Raw genomic sequence first — 14,275 nt, 5'->3', positions numbered from 1 at the left:
AAGCCTTTTCAGCAAAAGTACATTATTAAGTCCAGAAACATTTAAAATTTTATTTCAAGTGAATGAAGATGAATGAAGTATTTCTATTGACAATTCTTGTACAGTTATGAAAGTATCGTGCTTATCATTTGTAAGTCTCTTATCTGTATAAGACACTTTGTGATCTACTACAGGCTGAATTCAAAGCAAGAATTTTAGAAAGCAATGTTTAACTCAAAATGTCCAGTCTGGTCTCCCAAGACTTTGAACAGACTCCAAAGCATGCTGATCCTGCTATGCAGGAGGCTTGCAGGTATCTGCTAGAGAGCACAATTCAGCCAGCAGCAAACACCTGTATATCAAGATAGCTGCCAGTGCACATGGAGACTTTCATTTCCCTATGGTAGTTCTTTGAACAATGAATTCCCTAGAAAGTTCCTCTTCCAATATATTTGAAATATTTAAATATTCATACTTTTGAGGAAATCCAGAAATCCATAAAGGATAACCTAAAATAAGCTTTAATCAAACTGAGATTTGACAAAACACTATTTCATTAAATAGAACATTGAAATGAGTTCAAGTTATATTTTGAAATCTAAATAAATTCTCTCCACATCTTCTGCTCCTGTTCTGCTCCCTTTTCATGCTTTTTTGCCCTGTTTACTTCTTCATTCCTTTTAGCGTTTTTATTTCATTCTCATCTACCTCTTTCCATGCTGCTGCCCACCAAACCTATTCTGTCGATGTTATGAAAGATGACTGTTTTAGTCACATGCATATTTCTATCGCTGATATATAACAAGGAATGATTTAAAGATCCTGCAGAAAGGAATAAGGGATCACGGTTACCAAATTTCCTTTGAGAACTCCAATGATATCTGTCCAGTGGCACATTTGTATGCAGTAAGTGAAAAATGAGAAGGGTCATAGACTGGGTTGTTGAAGAAGCATTTTGGTAACTTGTGGGTAACATTTCCAAGTCACTCCTGCATTGGATATTCACAAGACAAGTTAAACTTAAGGCAAAATCCAAAGCGAGCTTGCCTAGTTACAAGTGTCCCAAAGCACTGGCAACTGTTTACTTGTGTAGTATTACATAAGCAATTTCTGCTTCAGCCCCCCTCCATTGTTATCACATGCAAATGGCTATGCTTCCCAAGCATCTGTTTGATAACAATTTCACTTAGTTCCAGTCACAGGCAGCAATCATTTTAAAAAAAATTATAAATATACGGAAAGAATGGATAATGTAAAAGTGACTTCTCCAGTTTCAATATACAAATCTCCCGCTAACAATCGAATTATTTCAATACACACATGCATGTAATACAAGTTCAGGATTAGTTTCAAACTGAAAAGTGGATGCTCATTTTACTAACAACATCCAGCGCGTTCTCAAGTGTAACTCTTCATTCCACTGTGAAGTGCCTTTCAAGAAACAATCCTAGTTCATCATTTAGATGCATGTTCAGAAGTTCAGAACATGAGGGAAGCATTACTAGATACCCACAGCTGCCTACCTTACACTGAGGTATGAGCTCGCTCAGAAACCCAAAGCTGGAATTTTGTGTAACACAAAACACAGTGCTGGAATTTTCAGTAACACGACCATATCCTGAACTCCACCAACAAGGGAAGTTTCCTCACTTGACACAAATGGGTTAAGTGAGGAAATATGTGCAGAGAAAAAAATCAGAATATATGGAGCATGGGTCCTGCTATTGACATGTTCCTACTATAAGCAGCATTTGTTTTGTTAGACTCCTGGACAGGGTTTAATTAAGATTAGAAGCCGTGATGTTGAAAGATAATTAATTCTTGACCTACAGTGATCATCTTGCTAAACTTTACATTGTTACCCACTTTAATTATTCATAGCTGTAACACAGCTCTGCATTCTCATCCAGTTATTTTAATGATTCAACAGATCATAAATCAAGTGACAAGAACTTCAAGCTTCACAGTCACTTTAAGACAATAACATCTTCTAAAGTCCATGGTAAAATTTTCTCCTTCATTCTCTGACTCAATTTTTTTCACATAATTATCATATTAACTTGCTTACTTATATTGCAGTTTATATCATGCTTCCTAACAAAATACTACATTTTGCTAGGTTTGGTTTATTTTTTCCACTTGTTTTTTTATTCTTTCCTCCAAATACACACACACATACACATATATATACATGCACACATATGTGTATTTTTAATAAGCAACTTTGCAGTTCTCTAGGTTCTCAATCCAAATAAAGTCATACTTAAGAATGAAATAAAAAGATAACTTATCCTAAATTATTTCACAGGTTTACTTGAAGCACCTTTTTATTTGAACTAGAAAATTCACTTCATTGTGCTATTCCTCCAAATAGCTCAGGATCAGTGCCCTATGTAGGATACCTCACAAATAGCAGATATGAAACCACTGAGATTTAACTACACTGGCAGTTTTACTTTAATCTTACTCTTTCATCATTATTTACGCTCTTTTGCCTACTAGGAGTAGTAATGGTCACTAAAAAAACTTTATTCAGAGGCAGTGTGCCAGGTAGGTTACAGTAAGGACTGAACTCAGTATCATTTCTCCGAACACTGCTCTCAACTGAATGGCTAATTTGCAGTGCCACGCTGTACTCTTGAACTTAAAAGCCCAAACTGTGTTATAAACAATCTCCTTTTGTATATGTAACTTTTTTTTTTAGCTGATTTACCTTTTTCATACGCAGGTGTATTCTCTTGCAGCAGTCTGCTAAGCTGGAACCCATTCAAGTGCACAAAACGTAGTTGTTCTCTCATTGTCTTGCCTCCCACAACTGGCAATATAAGGTTCCCAACACTGTTTCTTGAAATTGGTAGACCAAGACCTACTGCCAGCGTGCTAGCCAAATCAGTTTGCTGCACAAATCCAGGTTGGGTTAGTGGACCTAGAATCAACAAAAAAAAAAAAAAAAGAAGAAAAAAAAGAGAGAGGAAAACAGTAATTCAATAGCAGGCCCATTCTATTTCTCCAGAGACAGCTGGCATCTTGTTAGTTTCAAAATTTTTTCATTGGTGTTAGATTAGCTAGTTCAAGTGGTCTACAGAGAGCTGAGTGATCTTTTTCAGCTGCTGTCCTCTGCTGTTGTAAAACCAAAATTCATTCAATTCTCAGCAAGCATCACTCTTCAATGCTAGCAGCTACTGTAAACACAGCATGAATTTTATACAGGTACAAGTAAGGAAAGAGATGGTCCAGGAGATCACCTTAGTATGAAGTTGCAGCCTACATTCTAAGAGGGTTTGATAACTTCTACAGTAGAAAGAATAGAAAGCACTACAGTAGAATAATTTAACACATGAACAAAGCGTGAGAATCTATAATAATGCTGACAGCATTCTAGAAGCTTCTCGATATAATGATAATAGCTCAAGATTTAATTAATATCAGGTTGCTAGGGAAACAAAATTAGAGGTCAGGTAAAGAATGCTGAGGCCCAAATCCATGGCTCCATGCAGGCAAACCGAGTGATTTTTAAAGGGTTCTGTGCAGGATCCCATTACCTTACTGCAGTTATCAGAATTAGCCTTCAGTCCCACAGACACCTACACATGTGAATTATTTCACTAAAGTAAGTAACCTTTTGTTTGTCTTGCCAATTGTTTCTTTGTGTGCTTTACTATTTACATAACAGTGGTTTTCTATTATGCTTTACTTCATTCTCTTTGTAACTCCAGCCATTGAGTGTTTTGACTTAAATATAGTACAGAAAGAATTCTATATACAGTCTTTATTACTTTCAAGGCTCCCTTTAAGAGCATTAGAACTTCTCTCATTTCTCATCTAGCTCTGATTAATCCCACACTTGTATAGAATGCCATCTATAATCCCTAAAGCCTCTTTGCATGTGTGCCTGTTATGTCAGCAGTTTTCAGATTCCATCTTTAAAGGCAAGTTCTTAACTGGTTAAAAAAAGCCAAACTAGCAAATGCATTTAGCCAATCATGGGTGACACGTCTCTGTAGAAGGCTACACAAGTAATATTCAGACAGCATACTAAATGCAAAAGCCCACAGGATTACTATTTTGAGGTCTACCAAATTAACCACAGTACATTTTGTTTACAGTAGGATCATAAGGAGCAGTTGCTAGAATACTGATTACTGTAGCAATGAGAAGCAAGCTGCTGGATGTTTACATGGGCATCATTAGAAATCACAAACTCGATCCCAGAAGACAGGTAAATAGATACATTTCACTGTATTGTAAAAACTGCACGTTCAATTTAAACCTAACAGAAACTAATCCCAGTAAACAAGAGATTGCATTTCCAGAGTCTACACTCATGTGGCCTGGTTGTCAACACATACCAGTGAAATTTATAAAGCAAAACCTTACCTGAGAGCTTTGGTCAGCTCTTGACTTTGTTTTGGTTTTGTATCTGAAAAGAGTTCAATGACTCCTCAAGCAATGCTTTCTATTGCAGCTGGATAACAGCTTTATAAAGGACAGGCTGATAAATGTACTTCCACTGTGCTGCAGGAACCTCCAGCTAGATAAACAAGGCAAGGTTCTGCAAACAGGCTTTAAAAGCAAGGAAATCAGATGGAAATGAGCAAGAGGCAGAAGGAAAGGCAGAGGGAAGCGTTATTTTGAAGAAAGTATTCGCTCCTGGTATAACTACATTTCACCAATTCACTCAGTCAAGGAGTTTATTCAAGCAAGACTCTACAAATGTAGGCTAAAGATTCTCTACCACACCATTCCCTTCTTGCCTCTTACCCTAAGCTATACTATACAAGTAGAAAATGAGTTTCAGAAACAGATAAACTCACATGAATGAGTTAAAATTAACTGCCTGGCCAATACAGTAAATACACACATGCTCCATATTCTTTCATAAAGCTTAGCAATCAATAGTCATGTTTTCACTGCTGTCATCTCTCACCCTTTGACAAGAGCAATTTTCCTCTTTCCTGTTACTCTCAGCATGAGAAATTGTCATTCACTCATCTATCCTGGCTGCCTGAGAGGAAAGAATGGAGGCCAGGGAAATATTCTGGCCAAGAAATACAAAACTTAAAACTCACTTCCAATAGGATTCTATTTCTAATCCTATCCATTTACCAGTATCCCAGGATCCTGACAACAGAACTCATTAGCTCTCAACACTGCAGTAGGACAGTGCTGTAAAAGGTTATCACCTGAGAAATACCCAGTTCTCTCAGTGGTTACAAAGCTTAAGCCATGATTTCACCATGACACAGATGCAAACTGTGGCTTTAAACCAGAGGTTTAGGTCACACAGAATGGGCCTTGCCAGATATCTGTAGAACAAACCAGAGCACTTTTGAGGAAGAATTCTAGAGCTAATATAAATTACAGATGGCAATGTGTATTAAAAAGGTCAAGCCTCTTTGATCCTTACCACTTCTCTTTTCAAAAGCAGAGCTGATAAACAGCAGTGGTGTGTGCACTTCTCCGTCTGAAGAACCACCATGACTACCTGTTTCAGACATCCCATGATCCCCACAGACAACTAGCAAATTTGGCAGAGAAGCTTCTTCCTGCAAGTCACAGAAATAAATTTAAGTTACTGTACAAACAAGATGTGTATATATAATGCTTCACTATCTTTATAACTTTCACACATGAATATTTCTCAAAATAAATTTCATTTTTTAAATTGGCTCACAACACCTGGGACAGATTACAAGAGATGTCTGCAACTAAGCGTTATGCAGTAATATTAATTTTTAACAGTTAAGGCACACATACGTATCTAACATACTTGTCAGGATGTTACAAAAACCACAAAAAAGCTTTTAAAAAAACCCTCATTTACAGAGTCACAAGAAATTGACTGAAGGATTAAATAAAGGTCATCATACTGTGGGAAGAAAACCGGGAGTCCGGAGCAGCAGTATTAACAGAGAAGTATTTCTCACCTACATTCCTTCAGCATCATTGAGTTTTTAATATAAATGCTAAATTATTAGTATTGTAAATATTAATATAATAGAAATTTAATATAGAACTATAACCCTATTTCTAATAGTCTCTAGTCTCTCAAGTGCTTTTGGGGTAGAAATTTGACATGACTGATATCAAATGATGTTTCTTTTTCTGAAGAAAGAGAAGCATAAGAGAAGCCTGTCCAACAGTTTTGAGCTTACAAATCAAAGACACCAGAAAACACTGTCATTCAAGCTTTTTGTCATCTCTAGTTAATACCAGTACCTGTTGTATCCAAAAGTAAAGTGTTTTTATTATTTCTGTAGTCTAAAACAGAGATAAAGGCTTGCATACAGTTGGCAAAAGGAAAACATACCAACAAACTGCAGTAAAACCGCTGCAATGTTCATGAGATTGTAACCTGCACAAGCAGGACTTAACCTCTCTTGTCATACAATAGTATCCATTTGTCTAAAAATACTATTGAAATTTTATGAGCAGCTATTCTGACTTACAGTTGCCAAAAACAAACAAGAAAAAAGCTTCAGGCCATTTGGAATTAGGACTTGGTATTTCAACATCCAGACTATTTAGATAAGTGACATCATATATTTCTGTATCTAAAACCAGATTCAGATCTGGTAATTTATGTGCTACATTTAGCATAAGAAAAATGCTGTTTACAACCACCAGTTCCATTTGAATCTTTTCAATATCTAAGAATTAGGTATGCCTTCACAACTGTAGAAATCAGAGCCATTAGCTATACATGCCCATTATTCCTTCTGCTGAATTTCATTACTAGAAAGCACACCAACCACCATTTTAATTCATGAGTGATAAGAGAATTCTGGCACGTATTCCTCTCCTCTTCCTGCACACCAAGGGGGAGTTATTTCCCAGAGCTGTTCAGCCAGCAAGTCCTTAAAAATGCTACACTATACTGTTAGCTGGGGAATGGCCAGGGAAGGAAAAGAAGAGAACAATACCCGCTTTGGTCTAGGAATAAACAAGCTACCACCCACAAACAAGCAAGCATTTTAAAGTTAGTCCACAACTAACAGACATTGATCCAAGAAGGAGCTATATTACCTTTGAAAGAAGAGAAATATGAATCTTCTTCAGGATGTTATCCATTTCACGAAGTTTTGGTCCCACTAATGAGCTATTTGGCCCAGTCATATGTCCAATATGGTCCAATCCCAGGTAATGCAGTATTAGGAGATCCCAGTCTTCTCTCTTCAAAACTCTATCCAAATGCCTGGTAACATTATCATCAACCTCAGAAATAAAAGGAAAACAATGAAAAGGTAAAAATAATTTCCCTCTTGTAAAAAGCATAGAAAAATTAGATCACACTACCCACGAAAACTCTGTAGAAGCTGATGAGAATTACAGTCACTCACAATGTTAACAAGGAAAAAAAAAAGAAAGAAAAAAAATCAGATTAATTACTTCAATGCCAGGCAGTCAAAAAATCTGCCTTACAAAACAGATTCTTCACCCCATTTCACTCTTTTCTGGTTATGGGGCATCAGGTTACATACAAACAGAGAAATTGGGTTGCTATGCTTCCACAGACACTTTTAAAAACTGTTTCAAGAAATTTTCAGTCACTTTTGTCCTTCATGCTCCTGACTTACCACTTCACAAGAAGCAGTTACAGGAACAAAGCCTCTCTTTGGTGCTTGGAAGCACAGGGGAAAAAACTGACTCCTGCTCTTTCAACTCAATTTTGGCTACTGTGCAAACACAAAAAGATTGTACTTGCTGTGAGAAAAAGAACTGACAACATAGCAAGAAAGAAAAATTATTTGAAAAGTGCTATTTGGGCCCTGACTCACACGTTCTCCTGCTAAGGTTGACAACCTATTTTTGGTTGCATGTATTTCTCCCTGGATATTAAAAATCCTTACAAAATTTCACATGCAACACTGCTTTGTTGACTGTGGGTGTAACTACCTAAAAAATGATAAAAAGCTTTCTGTCTAATGGACTATATTCAGAAAGCATAGACTGCATAAAGAGCTTGAGAGACATATAATCGCAGACCCAGCAGCATGTTTGCACTTTTCCACTCCATATTGAAGCTTCTGCCAGTCTTATTAGAGTAACCAATTAAAACTGCCTTCCAATTCACATGTTAGACCTATATAACTTCCTTAAACATGATAATAAGTCAGTAGCAGCAGGCCAATCACCTGAGGTTTTACATATTATAAAGGTTCAAAATATGAACTAATATTGCCTAGCCATTTACTCTTTTGCCCAGAGTGTGCCCAGAATAAGATTCTTCACAATTAGTTTCATTACTTTGTATGCTCCTTCTTTGGAAACATACTGAAACGCTACTCATATTGCAACTACAAAAGTGATACAATACTATAGAAAGTATGCCTCTAAGAGACCAAGATTATATATTAATGGGCCTTTTAAAGATGGCACATACTAATATAAATGTGATAGCAAACTGGAAATATGTATAGTGGAATTTTTAAGCAAAGCAAGTGGTCTAACTTCCTACCACAACAAGTTTTGTGAGAATATATGTTTAGGATAAAGTTATACAGTAACACACTATTTGTTACAGTATCATCCAAACGCTTCCCACAGCATATGTATGAGGGACTGAAATGCATAGCTCCATATTGTCAATACTGAAAAATCCCATTCTATTTAATTGCCAGGTTCATATTTCAGAACAAAGATAGTTTTACTCATTCATTCTTAGAAGTTGCCACTTTGTGTCTGTACTCACATAATTTAACTTGGGATTATCAAAGCCTCTCACCTCTGTAAAGTCTGACACAAAAAAGGATGTTGTTCCATCATATTCCACAAAATGCTTTGGAAACAATTTAACCCAAGTATCATCACCGTAGAAGATTATCCTTTTCCCAGCTGTTTTTGCCTGCCATATCAGGTTGTCATCCAACAGAGCTGGAGAATTGAGGTTCACAATAACATCAATGAAACCAGGTATACTACCTGTCATCAAAGCCTACATAAAACAAGAGAAGAGACATACTAACAGAAAAAGTTTACAGTACTTAGAAAACAGTATTACTGTAAGAGGAAGCAATAAAGCAGAGGGCAGATAAATTATACTTTCAATAAAGAAACATAATAAAGTAAACGAACACATGAGCTGCCATGCCACATCACATCACCTGGTACAACACGGTGCTAGCTGATGTCTGAGATAACTGCTTTAAGGAAAGGTAAAAATAATATTTTCTTAACTAGTGGACAGCAAAATGACTTTGTATGCCAGCTGAAATTTGCCTCATTTACTGGTCATTAAATCACCAAAAAGGTGGTTTAGAAGGCCTAAGTAAACTGACTTAACACAACAATAACAATGGTAGCACACTCAAAACAGTAACTAATAATCTTCTAGAAAATGCAATGAAGTCCACCTACCAAGAGTTACCAGGCTGTCTCCCACTCACTCTCTCACTGGCCTTCCAGCTGACCTACCAAAGCTCACTCCCTCAGCATCTTTAATGCAAGAAATGTCACTCAGATCGACCACTGAGAAGCCTGGTTGATCAAGTATTTTGATGACACAGCCACAATTCATTTTTTAGTTACCTGGAACTTGGCACAATTTTCTTTAAGCTCTGCAAAAACATCCCTATGACAAAACAAATTTACACTAAACTGGATTTCCTACCAGAAGTTAAAAGAACACAGAGAAATACCATCAAAAGTGTTCTTAGGTAGAAGACAAATGGAAAATTTGATGACTGAGAGGCTACTGCCTTCCTGTGATTACAAATAAAAAATTATGTCAAACATTTAAGCTTGCACTAGGGCCTCAACTGCGCTTAACTGATTCTCACAGACCTTCCCACCACAGAGCTACCAAATGAAGGAATGAAACAAGGCAAGGGAACTTAAGTGGAAGTTGCCACCTCTTCCTCTTACTATGCCTCTCTACTCTCCTTCAATCCCTGACCTGACCTTTCCTGCAGGAAGCACCTCTGGGCCATGGCAAGTCAAGACTCTATCACAGGCACTACTACAGCAAAGCAAGTTCCAGCCACAAATTGCAGTAACACAGCAAACCTGCCTTTTATGTCAACTCCGAACATATGTAACAATTCAGCCTTCAAAACTTTCTCAAACAAAACAACCCTAAGTGGAAAAAAAAACACTTACCTTAATTCGAGGCATAGTCACAGTGGGTGGCTTTGCTTCAGCGATGAAACTGTAGGATGTCCCTTTTTCAACAACTTGTGTGGTATACGGCATGAACTGTTTACCTTTGGATCCAAACACAAAGTCATCTCTCAAAGCATCTATCAGCACAATGACAACTTTTTTGAAAAGTGGTGGTGGAATTTTGGTCCAGTTAGAAACCATTCCTAAACAACAAAAAAAGGGTATATAAAAGTCATCAATGAATTTTAACAAGGGCTACACATAAGTTAAAGGACAACTTTACCACAGAAATTAGTGCTTCCAACATTCAGAAGCAAGAAGTTGCAAACAATAGCAAACATGAGGAATAATCAGAGGAAGCTGAGTTTTCAGGCCATCCAGCACAGGAATGACACAACAACAACAAAAAATCCAATACAGCATCTAGGAAGGAAAACAAAATGTGAATGAAATGCACATAAAGTCAGGGTTTTACTCTCGTTCAGAGTAAAATGTGTTCTGAATAAGTGGTTGACAATTTGGAAATGTCACAATGTTGTGTCTAACAAGAGAACCTCAAAAAACAGCCTCAGAAACTGTATTTTGGGGTATGTAGATAAGCGTCAATAAATTGACATTCACAGACTCGTTACTGCTAGTGATTTTTCCAGATAAGGAAATTGGGGAGGGGGGCACAGCAGGGGGAAGAAGGAAGTCTCAACAATAACAAAGTGTTGCTAACTGCCAGCAACACTGATTAAAATTATAATGTTGTTTTTCCAGGACTTGAATCATCAACTTAGCAGGCATGCTTTGGCTCTCAGTGGAAAACAAGAAGGCACAACTGGATGTACTGTACTGTTAGTTAAATCTTTCTCATAGCTTGCTTAGGGAAACAAAACCTGCTGCACACCAAAAATGTTCAGATCACAAACACATACACCCTACTTGCAACTCCGTGCTACAGTGTTATTCATCAGTAAGTCAAATTATTGAGAAGTGCAAAGGAATTAGGAGTCGATTACAAGCCATCTGAAAATACTTACTATAAGATGGCTAAAGCAACACATTGTGCAACTCTTGGCATGCAGCATGCTTATTTATCCCTGCTATGTTTATTTAGAAAACAGTTATTTTAACTGAAGCCGAACTTCTGTAAGCAGTGAAGAAAACCAGAGGTTCTACCAAAAGTTTACCACAATGATGTGCTGCAAGGACTCACTGTTTTACAAGCAACTACACCATTTTATCAATCATCCCACAGGCAAAACAGCATGGATTCAATGGCAGTTAGGGCTTACAAAGTGAAACATTCAGGAAATACAGAAGCACTGAAGAAATACTTTTCTGAACAGATCTAAAGTAGGCCAAAAGCCTTCTGTATCATGGTTTAGTAAGCAATCCCCTGCCTTTAGAGCTTATCATCCCGACCAAGAGATCACTCTGCATGCAAACTGTAATGCAAAAACTACAGAAAGGAAGTATTCTTCCACTGCCACTCCATTTTTGCCTACCTATACCTAGGATTACTACTGACATGCCTAAATTTAAACTGTTTGTAGAGCCCTGAGGTAGACATCTATACTCTTCAACTCAAACGAGTCTTTTCAAAACCCAGTTGTATGACACTTCCCTCCCACCCAAACAGTCTCCTTCCATGTTAGTCTCCTGCTACTAATCACATGTGAATGTGACATTTCACTCACAGTGGCCTATCAAACATCTCTTAACAGTCTCGGTAACCACCAGCTAAAAAGCAACCTGTCATTTGGCAGCATCCACTCAGGTCTGTTACCAGATTAGATTCTTTCAGTGTTCCTGCTAAAGTGATATCACCACACCATGCTCTGAGTTACACAACCTTCTCTTCCCTCTACCATTTCTCACAGTTTAAGTAAGCCTGTCCCAACATACATAATATCATACACTTTAGAAGAATTAACAAGTGGCTAAAGACCCAGTTTGGCAGTTACAGCAAGAGCTTTGTATGAGCAAAATACCAATTAACCTGAAGTTTCACCCCATGAGTTCCAAACACTGGTGAAGAACGCTCCTTCAAGTACACATTCCTCTTCTTCACCTTATTTTAATGCAACTTGTGACTGGACATATAAGACACATATGTATCAGCACATCCTCTACCGGCTCTTCATTAAAAGATGCTTGCAAACTTTGGTTTCACAATTTCAGCTAAGGAATACAGCAGGATCTGTAGAGACCATAATTTCAGAGAAACGGTACTGGACAGTAATACTGTGCATTTTGCAATCTGACTGGACTGTGAAGGAAACCCATATTACGACGGTTGCTTTCCTCACTGCTGAAGTGTTAAAGTCTCCCTAAAGTGGTATTAAGCCACTCACACCGCAGTGAGCACCACAGAAACAATGATCCTCAAGCACAACATGACCAGTAAGTTGACAGAGCAAGCACGTGAAGCGTTACAACTGAAAGGTCATTATTTCATACAAACAGCTTACCGTTAAAAAGCACGGGTATGGCAGCTGCATCAGAGATAGGGAAAGGAGAATAAAACCACAGAAAAGTGCACCCCTCCAAAAACGTGACAGCCGATGCTCAGAGGCTGTTTTGCACCTGCGAGCAGATACTGCTGGCGGCCGTCAAGGACCACAGGCGAAGTCAGTTAAGTTCTAAGCTATTTCGGCAGCGGGTCTGGAAACACGGCGGCTCTACAGAAAGCCGTCCCGCGGCACCGGGGGGCCCGACGGCACAGGGCTGGCACCAGCTGCCCCTGCCTCCGCGACCTCCCAACCCGGGAGGCTCAACACGAACCGAGGGCGGCAGACGCAGCGGTGAGCGGCAAGACACCCGGCCCCGCCGGGGCTGCCCGGCCCTGTCCCTCAGCCCGCCTGGCCCAGGCCGAGGAGCGGGGGCCACGGCGGCAACCGTTGCCCGGGGTTGCGGGCATGGTGGCCCTAGTGAGCAGGAGCCGCCCGTGCTGGGCGGCGGGGGAGGAGGGCTGCCTCGGCGATCGGCGGGGGGGGGGGGGGGGCTTCGGTTACCTGGGCCGGGCGGGGCCGGTTCGGCGGGAGGGTCCCCGCGGGCCTCTCTGCGGGGCAGGGACCTGACGGGCACCGGGAAGAAGCCGCGGAGGAACAGCGCGACCCCCAGGGCCTCCACCAGGAGGCAGGAGGAGGCGAAGACACCCGAGCGCAGCCGCATCCTCCCCTAGCTGCGCCAACCTCCACATCCCCGCCTCCTCCCGGGCGGCACTGGCGGCGCTCCACTCCGCCCCGCCCCGCCCCTTCCGGCTCTCCCCGCCCCTGCCCCATCCGCCGACCAACCAGCGACCACAGCACCTGGCCACCGAGCCCTACTATTGGCTGGCGGCCAGCCAACGCCTCCGCTAGAGGGGTGACGCAGAGCCGGAAGTGGAACGCCGCACTCCCACCAATGGGAAGCCGGGGGGGTGCACTAGGCTTCCCAGCAGCCTCCGCATTACCGCGGGGTCCGGGCGGGACTGGCCGGAGGCTCCCGCCCCAGCCCCGCGTCCCCCGGCGGTGGGGGAGCCGCTGCAGCGGGGCGTGAAAGGCCGTAGCGTTAAGGGATGGCTTCAGCAGGCTGCGTCGGGCCAGCGGGTGGCAGTGTGCTGGAGCCCGGCGCTCGAAGGGCCCCGGGACGTGAGGCCCTGGCGAGCTGCCCTGCCGTGCGGCCTTCTGCGGCCCGGCGGTAGCGGCGTGAGGCCGTCCGGCCTCGGAGCGGCGGTGCTGAAGGATGAGAAAAGTGCGAGGTGCCAGGGCCTCAGCTTCCCGCGGGTAAACTGTGCTGCGGCCGCTTGCTTGTGCAGCCTGTGCTGGGAGCTGATGTTTGCTCCAGAAACCAGCAGTGCTTTGAGCTGCTTCCCCTAAAACACAGGTCTGAAGCCTGAGCTGTGATGGCAGGGAGGTTTTATGTAAAGTTGCAACAACGGGTGCACGGCAGGTGAGGAAGGAAACAGTCACTGACTGTTGCAGGTGTTTGCAAAGCAGAATCTGCCCCTTTCTCTCCCTTGCCTTTTTAATAATACTGAATAGTAGTAATCTTTTAACCTTTCCTCTCTATTGGAAAGGGAACAGGCTGTAGCGGGTGGGTCATGGCAGATCAAAGAGGAGAAATAAGTTTTTTAAAGGCTTTCATTTTCTGAAAAATGAAATAAAATACATTCTGCAAAGTGAGGCAGAGTTGATAGTGGTCTCGCTACGCTTATTGATCCAGG

At 40.8% G+C, this 14,275-nt stretch overlaps 1 protein-coding gene across 14 annotated transcripts in view; it reads right to left on the bottom strand.

The window, feature by feature from the left end:
* Positions 1-13,271, bottom strand: part of PIGG (phosphatidylinositol glycan anchor biosynthesis class G (EMM blood group)) — a 92,187-nt gene extending 78,916 nt beyond the window's left edge. For 13 of the 14 annotated variants that reach the window (XR_012648965.1, XR_012648966.1, XR_012648967.1 and 10 more), the window contains exons 1-6: positions 13,083-13,271; positions 10,078-10,283; positions 8,705-8,914; positions 7,006-7,194; positions 5,387-5,525; positions 2,693-2,905 (exon numbers count right to left, since the gene is read on the bottom strand). Coding sequence is in view for 5 of the 14 variants with exons in the window: in XM_075020506.1 (XP_074876607.1) it covers positions 2,693-2,905; positions 5,387-5,525; positions 7,006-7,194; positions 8,705-8,914; positions 10,078-10,283; positions 13,083-13,242 (1,117 nt within the window). In the remaining 9 variants the exon portion in view is untranslated. Of the gene's footprint in view, positions 1-2,692; positions 2,906-5,386; positions 5,526-7,005; positions 7,195-8,704; positions 8,915-10,077; positions 10,284-12,539; positions 12,558-13,082 lie in introns of those variants that run through there. The other variant, XM_075020508.1, reaches the window with a different exon arrangement.
* Between the last annotated feature and the right edge of the window lie 1,004 nt (positions 13,272-14,275).

This window comes from Buteo buteo, chromosome Z (assembly GCF_964188355.1).
Source record: "Buteo buteo chromosome Z, bButBut1.hap1.1, whole genome shotgun sequence".
In the NCBI taxonomy this organism is placed as follows: domain Eukaryota; kingdom Metazoa; phylum Chordata; class Aves; order Accipitriformes; family Accipitridae; genus Buteo; species Buteo buteo.
The sequence above is the reverse complement of the archived record's forward strand: the minus strand, read 5'-3'. Positions and strand labels throughout refer to the sequence as shown.